General features: G+C 39.9%; 1 protein-coding gene across 1 annotated transcript; it reads left to right on the top strand.

Moving 5' to 3' along the window:
- The first annotated feature begins 12,867 nt into the window (after positions 1–12,867).
- LOC132611982 (uncharacterized) lies at positions 12,868–14,364 on the top strand. The gene is made up of 4 exons (XM_060326335.1): positions 12,868–13,176; positions 13,604–13,657; positions 13,783–13,950; positions 14,050–14,364. Exons 1-4 carry the CDS (start codon positions 12,868–12,870, stop codon positions 14,362–14,364), a joined length of 846 nt encoding a protein of 281 aa, XP_060182318.1.
- The last annotated feature ends 385 nt before the right edge of the window (positions 14,365–14,749 follow it).

Raw genomic sequence — 14,749 nt, forward strand, 5'->3', positions numbered from 1 at the left:
GACAGAATCTGGCCCCTCCTATGTATATGTGTACTTTGTTTAGAGGCTCGTAGACAGATATGTACAGTTAGATATTTTGTACTTTTGATTGTCCTTGTCGCGGTATAATGTGCTGGCAAAGTTTATTAGCCTATGTTTATAATTATGCTACTAATGTTACTGTTAAGTAACAAAAAAAAGATATGGTATAGTTCATACGGCCCACTCGGAAATAGAGGTAAAATGATAGATATGGGGTGTTCGGTACAAGTATCGGGTACTCGTCGCGGCCCCTAGTTGGGTCGTGACAGAAGTGGTATCAGAGCAGGCGGTCCTAGGGGTTTGTCTACGAGCCGTGTCCAGTAGAGTCCTGTTTATGGGTGTGTAGCGCGCCACACTTATAGACAAGAGGCTGCAGGGCATTTAAGAAATATGACCTTTTTTGTATTCTAGATCGTGCGATAGAGCTATGCTATCAGGTTTCCATATTCTCTTCCTAATCCTATGTTATGGTTTCAGTAATGTCAAATGAAGAGAGCAACTTCAGATAGTGGGGGCACCAAGAAGGCCCCTAGAGTATCTCCAAAGCCGAGTAAGGGGAGCCTCGGCTATTCGATTGAGACTGATCCGTCGGAGGACCCAGCAACAATTCCTCTAGAGTTCTTGACCCCCAGAGCAGAGGATCCCACGGAGGACAGCTATGATACAGATCCGTCGGAGGACCCAGCAACAATTCCTCCAGAGTTTCTGACCCCTAGAGTAGAGGATCCCGCGGAGGGTAGCTATGATACGGATCCCTCGGAGGGTCCGACGACGATTCGTCCAGAGTTTCTTACCTCCAGGGAGGAGGATAGTTATGACACAGACCCATCGGAGCATTCTTCTGGGATACTGGAGGAGGAGACTTCCGGGGATATGCCAGCTGCTCCTGTGATGGAGCACTATGTCAGACAGGCCTCCCCGAAAAGTGCTACGGATTACTCCTGTCCTTTGTCCTGGTCATCAGTGAACCAGGAATCGCCTGGTTATCTATACTCCTCCGATTCGGATGCGGGAAATGACGGGAGTCAAACTAGTGGAGAGCAGACAGATGAGGATGAGGAGCACACTTCACATGGCAGCTCCCTGGACCAGGCCCGAGATTGATCGGCTACAGGTATATGAGATTTTTTTGAAACTTTCTATGTATACGTAATCTTTGCAAAATACTAATTAGTAACGGCAGGCAGAAATTCAAAAGGGGCCAAAGACTTAGCGGTTGTGAATAATGGCGATTGAGATGTCTCCGCCACCAGTGCGAATTTAGAAACCCCGGATAAAAGATAATCATATGTATGGATGGGAGTAAATAGTGAATATTTAAACAGAGGCAATATGGTAATTGTATGGTCAGGAAAGTGAAGATAGGAGTGGGACTAGCTGTGAGGACGTTTTGGAAGTTGTTAGAACCCCAACTTACCTTAAATTTTGTGACAAAGGTCGTGCGGGGCAGTCGATATAATTATACCAGCATTCACGCATTTAAATGCACCAAAGTTTCGAGGTTAATCGTGCTAAGGTGGGAGGATGGGTGACCCCCTGGGAAATATGCTGAAAATGTCATAAATGTGGGAACAAGAGACGAATGTGAAATGAGGTAGCCTAAAGTAAATTAGAGTGTGTGAAGTGGTTAAGAACCCTATAGAAGTCGTGTAGGCTGAGACGGACTAGACTAGCAGAAGGGGAGAAAGCATGACAGAGCTTCAGGACTAGAGAAGGTTTGATTAGTGTTTGAAAGTGTTTGTAAGTAAAATAGTGGTGGAAATGTATATATGTACATGACATCTTATCTGTGACTGTAGAACCCTAACAAACAGTGTCGCGATACATAGAATATGTTAGCTAGATGAAATTCAAAAGACATGATGAAGGGTGTACGTACGGATGTCACAGGGTAAGACCGATGCCGAACCCACCCTAGTTAAGGCTAGAAAGCCCTAATGCAGTGATATACGAGAACATATCTAGCCAAGGAATAGACGCAACAAACTCCGCGAAGAAGGAATTACAATTGTAAAAGATCACGGAAGACGACGATTATTTAAAAAGCATAGGCGTGTGCAGACCCTCTCAATGAAGGAATGGAGAACGTGTTAGACATAAAACGAACTACGACCAGTTAGGATTCATAAAAAGGGACCTATTAACTCAGGACAAGAGTTTGAACTATGTTTGTGTATTGTGAAGATTACGAAAGGACGCAAAAATAAGTTGACAGCGGGTGTAATATGAGCTACAAGAGATACCTGGAAAGGTCGCCGAATATAAACGACAATTGAGACGGCACTAGGTGAGGATTTGTACAGTAGGATGTGTAAGTCATTAATCGGTTGGTTTGGTATTAGCGGAGCTAAGTCAATTGGCCTACAAGCAACCCAAGCTCCTAAAAGGGATATGTTCAGCGACGTGTGAGATATCTATAAGGGAGACCTCCCCGAAGTATTGTAATACACTAAGAGGACAGTTTAAAATTCGAGGACGAATGTTCTAAAGGGGGGGGGGGGGAGAATGTTATATCCCGCATTTTTGGGCAATCGGATAATTCGAGATAATCACGGGAAGATAACAAGCAAGACCTTATTTTTATTTTGTTTGGCATACAAGTTGTTTATAAAAAGTTTTGAAGTGGGAATGTTAAGAAAGGTCAATGGTGTAAAGAGAAGTTCGCAATATGACTCAAGGAAATATGGAGGAAGACGAAGGGTAAATTTGGAATTCGGAAAAAAAAAGTTTATTTTTCTTGAAGTGCAAAATAGAAAAAAAAATGGGATTGGGTCATTGGACCATGTTGGCCGTCCAAGTGGGTGGGCTTAGGCCCAATTAAAAGCTTAATGGACAAGATTTAAAAGATGACTAATTCATCTTTATCCTCATAATATTTCCTAGAAACTTCAAGAAGTCTCAAGAAGAGAAGAAGAAGATAAATCTCCAAGGCCATTCGGCCAAAGCAAAATTCAACACAACCTTGGAAAAAGTTTTCTTCAAAAATCATTTTCTACCAATTGAAGGGTTCCTAGCAAGGTGAAGTGGTTCTTGGAACAAGATAAATTCATATTCTTGCAAGTTACAAGTCTTAACTAAGTGGGAAGTTAAGGAAGAAGGTAAGAATTCATTCTTCTCCTTTCTTTATATGTTATGGATATTGGTGCATGTTGTAGTGTACAAAAATGGATGAAATTCATGAGGAATATGAATATAGGGGTGTGGCCGTGCATGTGTGTGTGTGTAGGAATCATGTCTTAATTATTTTATCTCGTGGTTAGTTGTGGTTGTAATGAATGCTATGTTAATAATGGAAGTTGGATGATTTCAGTGAAGTTGTAGCCATGTGTGTATGATGTTGGCCGTGAGTTGTATATCACATGTATAGCCGTGTATATTTGGTGAATTATGAAGGAATGGTGAGCAAGTTTTATTTAGTATGTTGGTTGTTGTGTTGTGGCTTTTATATTGCAAATGAAAGCCTAATGAGCTTAGTGAAGTTGTTGTAGTTGGAGACTTGTTTTAGAGAGTATGTTAATTGAATACAATGTTCTTACACGTATGGAAGACAATGATATTAGTATGGTGTTGTTGGAATATAAATTATAAGGTTGTTATTGTTTTTATTGGAGTTGGAAAGTCTTGAAGGAAGTAGTATGTTAATTGAAGTGTTAGAATGTATCTTGGGTTGATTATTGAAATTGTTAGTATGGTTGTTGACATTATGTTGATAGTTTAGCCGGGTTAAATTCCCGGATTGTTGTTGATTAAGAATTGGCTAAGTTGAATTTTGGGGATGGTGTATTTACAGGGGAAGTGCTGCCGAAATTTCGGTAGACAAGTGTTATCTTAAGATTCAACTTCTAAATGCTCTAATCAATGTTTGGTAAATGTGACCAAATTGTAGATTTTGGCGGATTTGCAACTTGAATTTGGAGTAGCATAAGGAGCGCAAAAAGGTATGTAAGGTTTTACACTTTCTTCTTTCGCATGTCTTAGGCATACTAGGTTTGATACGAGCCTCGGGGACAACTCTATTCTCCGGAATCCGCACATAAAGTTACCCCTTTTTCATTCAGTAGAATTGAATTAGATATTCATGAATAGTTGGGAGAATTGCCCAGATATCTAAAACTTGCACAAATGAGACCCGACCACCTTAAAACTCTCACAAGTGACGTCATGAAATGTAATGTACGTAAATTTTGTACGCTACCTCACTCGGCCCGAGGTGGGCCCATTGTTCCCGGATTTTCCTTATTGTTCCGTATGACTTACTTTGAAGTAGAATCCAAAGGAAACTTTTGATCCTTGTTCCGTTTATCAAACGATAAGTACTGTAACTATTCTAATGGAAATATTTCTATGATGACAATGATAACGATGATGCTAAGAAAGAGAATATGTCTATGATAAGTATGACAAGAATGATTCCATGACTAAGTGTCTTAAGCCAAGGATTCAATATGAGTATGAAAGTATTAAACTAGTTCTTGATCTTTAATTCTATTCCTTAGTTATGACACAATTTTTCTAAAGATTACAAAGCATATGAATTGACGTCTATGATGCCCATGATTCCATTCTATGTTTCTTTTAATGCTATTCTCCGTTGATAGTCTCGCCTTAAAATACTCGTTCCTTCGAGGTGAGACAAAGCGATCACGGTTATTCCATAATGTAATCTGAGGTCACCGACCTTACATCACTCCGATGGATACATGATTTTCTTTGTCTTCTCCTGCATGCTTATATGACATATGTATACAAGATATGTATATGTATATGGGGGAGGGGAAGGGACACATGTTTCATTACCACCTGGTCAGCTGGCGTTATCATCCCGGACGCGGGATATATGGGCGAGCCGACGTATTTCGGAGATATGTGGGCGAGCTGACATTGTTCGGTGCTATGATACAACATGCTATGATATAACATGATATGATATAACATGCTATGATATAACATGATATGATATAACATGCTATGATATAACACGATATGATATGACATGATATGATATGATGTGATACGATATGATATGATATGATAAGACATGACATGATATAAGTTCTATTTTCTATGTCTATGAAAAAGAAATGTGTTTCAAAAAAAGGAAAGACAAGCATGCATTGTATCCGGCCTGAAAGGGTATTCCTATGTACAGGTTACTTCTTATCTCATTATATGTCCGATGATCCCATGATACTGTTATTCATACTTTATGTTGCTGTTTGTATTATCTTCCATGCCTTACATACTCGGTACACTATTCGTACTGACGTCCCTTCTTGTGGACGTTGTGTTTCATGCCGCGCAGGTCAGCAGGTAGGCGGAGTTGATTCCTAGGAGCTCTATCAGCAGTACTTGGCAGCGCTCCTGTTGTTTCGGAGCCTCAGTTCCTTGGTACTATTTTGTGTATATATTCAGGCACGGCAGAATCCGGCCCCTCCTATGTATATGTGTACTTTGTTTAGAGGCTCGTAGACAGATATGTACAGTTAGATGTTTTGTACTTTTGATTGTCCTTGTCGCGGTATAATGTGCTAGCAAAGTTTATTAGCCTATGTTTATAATTATGCTACTAATGTTACTGTGAAGTAACAAAAAAAAAAAGATATGGTATAGTTCATACGGCCCACTCGGAAATAAAGTTAAAATGATAGATAAGGGGTGTTCGGTACAAGTATCGGGTACTCGTCGCGGCCCCTAGTTGGGTCATGACAGTAGCATCATAAAGATAGATAAAGGTTCGATGAACGAGGATAGAGAGAGTGTAAACTGTAAGAATTCTGTACTAAGAGCAAAAGTAGCAGGACGCTCGAAAAACTTGGATGCACAGCTGCGACATAAACGCGTAGTTAAGAAGGATTATGAGTAAGTGAGCTAAGCGGGTGAAAGGACTAGTAGTGGATGGAAGGGTATGCAAATGTTGAAAAAAAATGAAAACAATGATGATATAGACGTAAATGAAAGAAGAATTCTGGCTATGTTATAAGTAATGTCGGGAAGAAAAATGAGGAGTGAGGTATAACCGAAGACTTCATAAAGGAAGTGGTGAAGCTCGATGCCCCCATTAACTTGCATGTCTGAAAAACCGTTAGTCATAAAAGACAGAGGTGTGAAAAGATGGAAAAGAAGGCATCAGAATTGGATCTAACCCTTATAAGTATTCCGATTGGATACAAGAGTGTGATTAGCGAGAAGATAGACAAGTCAGACCATACGATGACGGAACCCCGGCCCTAAGAAGACGTGAAGAACGACAGATAATTATCGAAGACGACGGTTACTCGAAGGCTATGGACGTATAAGGACCTTCTTAATAAGGAGGGGAAAAACATACTAGACTTGAATGAAGCTATGACATTTCAAGCTCCAGAAAAGGAGATTTATTAGCTCGGGACCAGAGTTTGAGGCGTATTGGCATATCGAGAAGGTAACGGAAAGAAGTAGAAAAGAATTGACAATAAGTGTACCATGAGGCAGACATAGGGAGAAAGTATGGAAGATAATTCAAGAGAGCACTTTATGCCAAGATGAACTACTATATTTTTAGACAATGATTTGAATCCCTCATATCGGGCAAAAATTGCGCCGTACCGGGCAAAAATTGCGCCGTACCTAAGTATGCAGTGAGATGCCCAAAAGGGTAATAAAAAGAGCCAGAAAGGTCTCTAAGCTAAATTTAAAAAGGGTGTTAGAGAGGATGAAGAACCCAAAGAACACTTGGGATGACAATGACAATTGTAATAAAAGGAACAACGATTGGTAGTATGGAAATTTTTGAAGGAAAGAAAAAACGCTGCTCTTATGAATGGAAAAAACAAAGGGTTCACCGGATATTAGAAAACATTTCATGGATTACTAATTATACCGAACATGAAAGCATATGTTATGGAATTATATGAACCGTCAACGTGAAGCTATGCCCAACTACAATTGTAAGAAGGTCACACCGAAAAGCCAACAAGCAATAACGACTGATGAAACGATCGTTGATACAAGGAAATCAAAGATAAGTATACTTGCGTTGCAAGAGAGTCATAATAAAAGAATTGTCGTAGTCCTATGCTTCTGGGATTGTATTTATAGATTTGAGGGAAGGAATTAAAGAAAAAATTGAAGCAGGAGCTCAAGATGTTGCTAGCTATGAAATTAGTTGAACTCCGATTATAAGTTTGCCATAAGTGTAACTGGACTGCGAAGGATAATAAATGGCGAAGAAACATTACGTATATATGTATTTCGGATAATGATATAACTGGCCTTATAAAGGAACATAACCATTAGGTTCACTAGAGACATAGTTATGCTGGATAAACATTTGGAATGTGAGGGTAAAAGAGATGGCTACAAGAATGTAAGGATTAGAGAGCCTGACTAATGGACTACAAAAAAATCGGTACAGTGTATATCTAAGATCAACGGGTACAAAAAGGATAGCTCGAGATGGCACCGAAGGAGTAAACGCTAAGAGGGCGTCGTAGAGAGAGAAAGGTAGCTGCCCACTAACAAGGAAACAAGGAGCAAAGAAAAAAAAAAGTACTTACAGGACGATGGATAGTTATGGCACAACAAGTCAAGACTACCATAATGGAGAAAGAACAAGAGTGAGATGCTAGTTAATTTTCGATCATGTACATGATGACAAAGAAGTGAAAGAAGATGACTGAAGGCAATAAAAGAGTTAAGAAAGAATGAGAAGAGACTGATCCAAGTTATAATTTAAGCAAATGGTAATCGGACCCTAAAGGAAAAATAATTGTTCTAACAAATCAAAGATGGTGTCGTGGGTTGGAATTACTGCAACATTCGAGGACGAATGTTTTTAAGGGGGGAAGGATGTTACACCCCGTATCTTCGGAGAGCACTTACCAAATTTGAAACATAAGTACGTTGAGTTAGGGTTAAGTAAAACCACTTTGGAATATAAGGAGCAAGCATTATTAAGTATATTTAATAAGTGAAGGACGTATATAAGATATACCAGAAGGTTTTATAAGGAAATGAGTGGAGGAAATGAAGTAGTACGACTTCGGAGAAAGGATGGGTAATGTTTTGTGTGAAAGTTTTGGTCCAACTTGGGGGACGCATATCTCTTAGCATATGAAGTGTTTTAAGGTGAAACAAAAGCCTAAAATGAAGTGCTACAGTACTACTACAGTACCGACCTGCTACAGCGCTGCTACAGTAAAATGCTACAGTGAACCCGACCCGAATTTGACCCTTATAAAAAGGGTAAGAACCCCTTTTTTTCACCAGATTTTGCTGGAAAATTCCAGAAATTAAAGAGAGAGAGAGAGTGAGGAAAACAAAAAGTGAGCAATTTTCAAGTATCGGAGTAGTAGTTTAGATCCGAGTAACGCATGGTCGTGATTCTAGTATTGTTTTGCGGTTGATTTTAGCGTGGATATTGAGGGTATTGCTGTCTTAACAAGAAAAGAGGTATGAATCTTTCTCTTTTGGTATTATTTAAGGTTTATTTACGGAGATAAAGTCGTTAAATCATTGTGTAGTAAGTTGGTTAGTTATGGAAGTTGGAAAATAGCGTGTGGGCTGTTTTATGGTACATATTGGTGTTGGAAATGATGTTGTTGATGTTGGTATTGTTGTTGCGTTGTTGGTTGTTGGATTATGATTTCGAGCTAGGCATATAAACAGGAGAGATGCCGCCCTATTTTCGGTAGAATATAAAGTAGTTTAAATTGAAAGCTTAGTACACGTATGCAACGATGAGTCTAACAATAGTGTGAATTCTCTCAAATGTATATTTACGAGTATGGACTGATAAGCGTAGAAAATAGGAGGCTGAACAGGTATGTTAAGGCTCGTCCCTTTCTTTCAAAGGCATGACTCCTATGTTACGATTTCATAAATGCTTCCATGACCTCTTTGTTTTTCAAAATTAGAAGTCTATGATTCCAACGCACGATTCCCTTCCTGATAACCCGTAAATGTTTTCCAAAATGTCTGTATTTTTCCAACACAAAGGTTTATGATTTTGTAAGCTTTTATGACTATAACGACGGACATGTTTTTGTAATGACAACGATGATGTCAAAAATGAGAATATGTCTAAGATGATTATGATGAGAATAGTTCCATGTTTGAAAGTCTCAAGTTGTGGATTTAATATGAATATGAGAATATTGAGCTATTTCTTGATCCTCAATTTTGTTCCTTGGTAATGACTCTATTTTCTAAAGACTTCAAAGTGTACGAATTGATGCCTTATGAGATTTTTGACGTTATTCTATGTTTTCTCTTGATGTTATTCTTCATTGATAGTCTCACCTTAAAATAAATGTTCCTTCAAGGTGAGATAGAGCGATGATTATTATTCCATAATATAATCGGAGGTTACCGACCTTACGTCACTCCGATAGAGACATAACTTTCCGTGCACTCTCCTGCATGCTGCTTACATGATAAATGAACATGATATATGTACATGATACATGTATATGAATATGGGAAAGACGGCCAGAGCGCTATAGACGCATGACCACCTGATCAGTTGGCGTAATATGATATCATCCCGGACGCGGGATGCCCAAACGTGGGACACATGTGGCTAAATACATCGGAGCCGACGCCTCGGCATATTTTCTGTATATATGAACAAGAAATGTTTTTCAAAGAAAGCTAAGCATGCATGGCATCCGCCCTAAGAGGCACTCATATGTACAGGTTACTCTTTTATCTTACGATATGCTCTATATTTCCATTCTGTTATTATTCATACTTGTATCCCTTATTATATTATCGTTCATGCCTTACATACTCGGTACATTACTCGTACTGACGTCCCTTCTTGCGAACGCTGTGTTCATGCCCACAGGTAGATGGAAAGACGGTGCAGATCCCTAGGAGCCTTGTCAGTAGTTTTGCAGAAGCACTCCACTACTTTGGAGTTGCCGCACATTGGTACATTCTTTTGTGTACATATTTTGGGGCACGGTGGGGTCCTGTCCCGTCCTAATGTTCAGTATTCCCGATAGAGGCTCGTACATACATATGTGTGGGTAATAGATGTCTCATGATCACCTCAGTGTATATTTTTGTATATCACTTTTGACACCTCGAGAGCTTATGCATATACGCATGTTTTATGAAGATATTTAGTGAGCACTTCACCGCAAGTATGTTGGGAATTATAATTGTACAGGTCGAGCAATAGATAGTATAATAAGGGGTGCTCAGTAGCTACTACTGGGTACCTGTCATCGCCCTCTTGTTGGGTTGTGACACTATCAACATGCAGTCCATACAAATAATGACGTCGCATCTTAAGTACAACAACCACAGTTGCCAATTCAAGTCATGAGTTGGATAATTATTTTCATGAGCCTTAAGCTACCGGGATGCATAAGCTACAACCTTACCATGCTGCATTATGAAATGTCTTACACCAATTCCCGAAGCATCACAATATATCACAAACCCTTCGGTTCCCTCTGGTAGAGTCAAAACTGGAGCAGAAGTGAACCGCTTCTTCAACTCTTCGAAACTTTCCTCACACACATCTGACCATTTAAATTTGGCCTTTTTCTGTGTCAACTTAGTCAATGGAACTGAGATAGAGGAAAATGCCGCTATGAACTGTATGTAATAGCCTACCAGACCCAAGTTCTTATATCTGAAACTGATGTGGATCTGGGTCAATTCTTTACGACATCAATTTTCTGAGAATTAACTTTCACCCCTTCACCTGAAATCATGTGGACGAGAAATGCCACTGACTTGAGCCAAAATTCACACTCGAAAAATTTCACATAAAGCTCAAGATCTTGAAGTATCTGCCACTATTCTGAGATGTTCTGCATGTTCAGTCTCACTACAGGAATACACACCAGAATATCATCAATCTGACACGTGTCATTTTTTAATTGGTTACTTCACATGTAATTACACCTTATTAATTATCATTAAAGCTTAACGTTTTTTTCAAAACTGATTTTTTTAATGTGGAAAACCGATTATCTTTTCTATGTATGAAAAAAAAACTATTTGTCATCAGGTCTATTGTTATGCCTTCCCTGGGAGCCCAGACGTGGAGGCTTCTAATGCTGTCATCACAGGTACCATTTCTTTTTATCATCGGGAAGCTTCAATTTTATTTGATTCGAGTTCTACCTTCTCATATGTGTCTGCCAACTTTTTTACTGGATTGGATATGACTTATGATATTCTTAATGTGCCCATATGTGTGTCTACTTCGGTTGGAGATTCTGTGGTAGTAGATCAAGTCTATTGGCCTTGTGTGGTTACTTTTATAGGCTATGATATGTCAGTAGACTTGGTGATCCATAGTATCATGGACTTTGACTTTATCTTAGGCATGAACTAGTTATCTTCGTACCATATGATCTTAGATAGTCACGCTAGCTATGCCCGGCATTTCGCTTTTGGAGTGGAAAAGTACTCCTAGCCCGGCTCCTAAAAGTAGTATTTCATACCTCCAGGCGTAGAAGTTAGTGGAAAGAGGATGCTTAGCCTATTTGGCTCATATTCGAGATATGAGTGTGGATCGTCCTTCCTTGGAATCGATTCCCATTGTGGGCGAGTTCGTGGAGGTTTTTCCCACAGACTTGACGGGTATGCCTCCCGACCAGGATATTGACTTCTTTGTTGATCTGGAGCCAGGCACTCGGCCTATTTCTATTCCACCTTATCGTATAGCTCCAGATGAGTTAAGAGACTTATAGGAATAGTTGTAGGATCGATTGAGCAAGGGATTTATTCATCCTATTGTTTCCCTTGGGGTGCTCCCATACTATTCATGAAGAAGAAAGATGGCTCTATGCAGATATGTATCGATTATTGGCAATTGAAAAAGGTTTCTATTCAGAAAAATTATCTGATACCCTGCATAGATGACTTGTTTGATCAGCTTCAGGGCGCTTCGGTCTTCTCTAAGATTGACTTGAGGTCAGGGTATCATCAGTTGAAGATCCGGGCGGAGGATATTCCGAAGACAGCCTTTAGGACCTGTTATTGTTATTATGAGTTTTTGGTTGTGTTTTTCAGGCTTACCAATGTCCCTCCAGCATTTATGGATTTGATGAATGAGATCTTCAAGCCGTATTTGGATTCATTCTTGATTGTGTTCATTGATGACATCTTGATATATTCTTGAAGTGACGAAGAGCATGAGAAGTACTTGAGGATCGAGCTTGGTCTATTGAAGTAAAAGAAGTTGTATGATAAGTTTTCCAAGTGTGAGTTTTGGCTCAGTTTTGTGGCATTTCTGGGCCATGTTGTGTCTAAGGACAGGATTACAATTGATCCCAAAAAGATCGAGGTTGTTCGGGATTGGGCAAAGCCTATTTCAATTACTGAGAATCGTTATTTTGTGGGCCTTGTGAGCTATTATCATCGGTTTATGAAAAGGGTTTCATCAATTTCTTAGCAATTGACTCGATTGACTCAAAAAATATTCTCTTCCAGTCATTCGACGAGTGTGAAAAGAGCTTCAAAAAGCCCAGGGCCTTATTGGCTTCAGCCCCGATTTTGGCATTACTCATAAAAGGCAAGGACTTTACCGTTTATTGGGATGCTTCATGCATTGGGTTAGGTTGTGTGTTAATGCAAGAAGGTAAGGTTATCACGTATGCTTTGAGGTTATTGAAGACTCATGAGAAGAACTACCCCACTAATGATTTGGAGTTGGCGGCGGTTGTCTTTGCATAGAATGTTTGGAGGCATTAGTTGTATGGGGTTCATTGTGAGGTGTATACTAATCATCGTAGTCTTCGGCACGTGTTCAATCAGAGATATCTCAATACGAGGCAGCGTAGATGGATTGACTTGCTTAAGGATTATGACATCACCATTCTTTATCATCCGGGCAAGGTTAATATGATAACTGATGCGTTGAGCCGAAAGGCAATGAGTATGGGTAGCTTAGCTCATTTGGTTTTTGAGGAGAGTCCTTTAGCCATGGAGGTTCAGACTAATAGTTTTGTGAGGTTGGATATTTTGGAACCTGGCAAGGTTCTGGCTTGTGTTGAGGTGAGGTCATCATTTTTAGAGAAAATTAAGGAACAACAGTTCGATTATGTGAAATTGTGTAAGTTTTGGGATAAGGTGCTGAGTGGTGAGGCCAAGGAGGTTATGCTTGATAGGGAGGGTATTTTGAGGATTAAGGGGCACATTTGCATTCCTCGTGTGGGTTGATTGATTCGTTTGATAATGGAGAAGGTTCATAGTTCCTGATATTCGATTCATCCGGGTGCTACCAAGATGTATCGAGATTTGAGGCAGCATTATTGGTGGGTAGGATGAAGAGGGACATCACGAAATTGTTTCTCAGTGTTTGAATTGTTAACAGGTTAAGAATGAGCACTAGAGACAAGGTGGTGTGCTTCAAAGGATGCCCATTCCCGAGTAGAAGTGGGAGAGGATAGCCATGATTTTGTGGTTGGTCTTCCAAAGACCTTAGGCAAGTTTTATTCGATTTGGGTGATTGTGGATAGGTTGACTAAGTCTATGCACTTTATTCCGGTTCAGATGACTTGCAATTCAGGGAAGTTGGCACGGATCTACATTAGAGAGATTGTAAGATCATATGGAGTGCCTATTTCAATCATTTCAGACAGAAGCACTCAGTTTACTTCCCATTTCTGGAGGACTTTGCAAAAGTAGTCGGGTACTCAGTTAGATCTTAGCACCGTATTTCATCCGTAAATCGATGGTCAGTCCGAGAGGATTATTCAGGTGCTTAAGGACTTATTGAGAGCTTGTGTTATTGAATTTGTTGGTCATGTGGACCAGCTCTTACCTTTAGCAGAGTTTGCGTACAACCACAGTTATCACTTGAGTATTGACATGGAACCGTTCGAGGCTTTGTATGGTAGGAGATGTCATTCTCCGATTGGGTCGTTCGATGCTTTTGAGGTGAGACCTTGGGGTACAGATTTGTTAAGGGAGTCTTTGAACAAGGTGAAGTTGATTTAGGAAAAGCTTCTGGCGGCTCAGAGTAGGCAAAAGGAGTATGCGGACTGAAAGGTTCGTGATTTAGAGTTTATGGTTGGTGAGCAGGTTCAGTTGAAGTTTTCACTCATGAAGGGTGTGATGCAATTTGAAAAGAAGGGAAAGTTGGGCCCGAGGTTTATTCATCCCTTTGAGATTCTCTATCGTGTTGGTGAGGTGGCATATGAGTTAGCTTTTCCACTAGGCTTGTCAGTTGTTCAGCCAGTATTACATGTTTCTATGTTAAAGAAGTACCATTCAGACGACTATTATATCATTCATTGGAATTCGGTATTGTTCGATCAGAATCTGTTCTTCAAGGAAGAGCCGATAGCGATTACAGATTGGCAAGTGGGAAAGTTGAGGTCTAAGGAGAATGCTTAAGTTAAGGTGCAATGGAAGCATCATCCAGTTAAGGAGGCTACTTAGGAGACTGAGGCAGATATGAGTGAGATATCCCTAGCTTTTCACCGACTCAGGTACCTTTCCTTTGTTTCCTTTCTTCTCTGTTCAAGGACGAACGATTATTTAATTGGTATCTGATGTAATGACCAAATGGGTCGTTATGTACGTTTTGACAATTTTACCACCGTTGACCCTTCTTCTAGCCCCGTTAGAGTGTTTTTGGCCCTTGGGGATGGGCGACACGGTTCCTGAGGTCATCGAGCGAGTCTTGGTGATATTTGAGGAATTTAGAACCCGAAAGTGAAAAATGTTTGACCAATTGTTGTCTTTTGGGTAAATAGACCTTTTTAGGAATTACTTCAAT

The sequence above is a fragment of the Lycium barbarum genome, chromosome 9 (assembly GCF_019175385.1).
Source record: "Lycium barbarum isolate Lr01 chromosome 9, ASM1917538v2, whole genome shotgun sequence".
Lineage (NCBI taxonomy): Eukaryota > Viridiplantae > Streptophyta > Magnoliopsida > Solanales > Solanaceae > Lycium > Lycium barbarum.

What these genes read in the sequence shown, in the direction of transcription:
- LOC132611982 (XM_060326335.1), top strand. Translation starts at nt 12,868, where the DNA reads ATGATAACTGATGCGTTGAGCCGAAAGGCAATGAGTATGGGTAGCTTA. An exon ending in GGCACATTTGCATTCCTCGT is followed by an intron (nt 13,177 to 13,603) that starts GTGGGTTGATTG and finishes CAATCATTTCAG; the next exon opens with ACAGAAGCACTCAGTTTACT. An exon ending in GACTTTGCAAAAGTAGTCGG is followed by an intron (nt 13,658 to 13,782) that starts GTACTCAGTTAG and finishes CATGTGGACCAG; the next exon opens with CTCTTACCTTTAGCAGAGTT.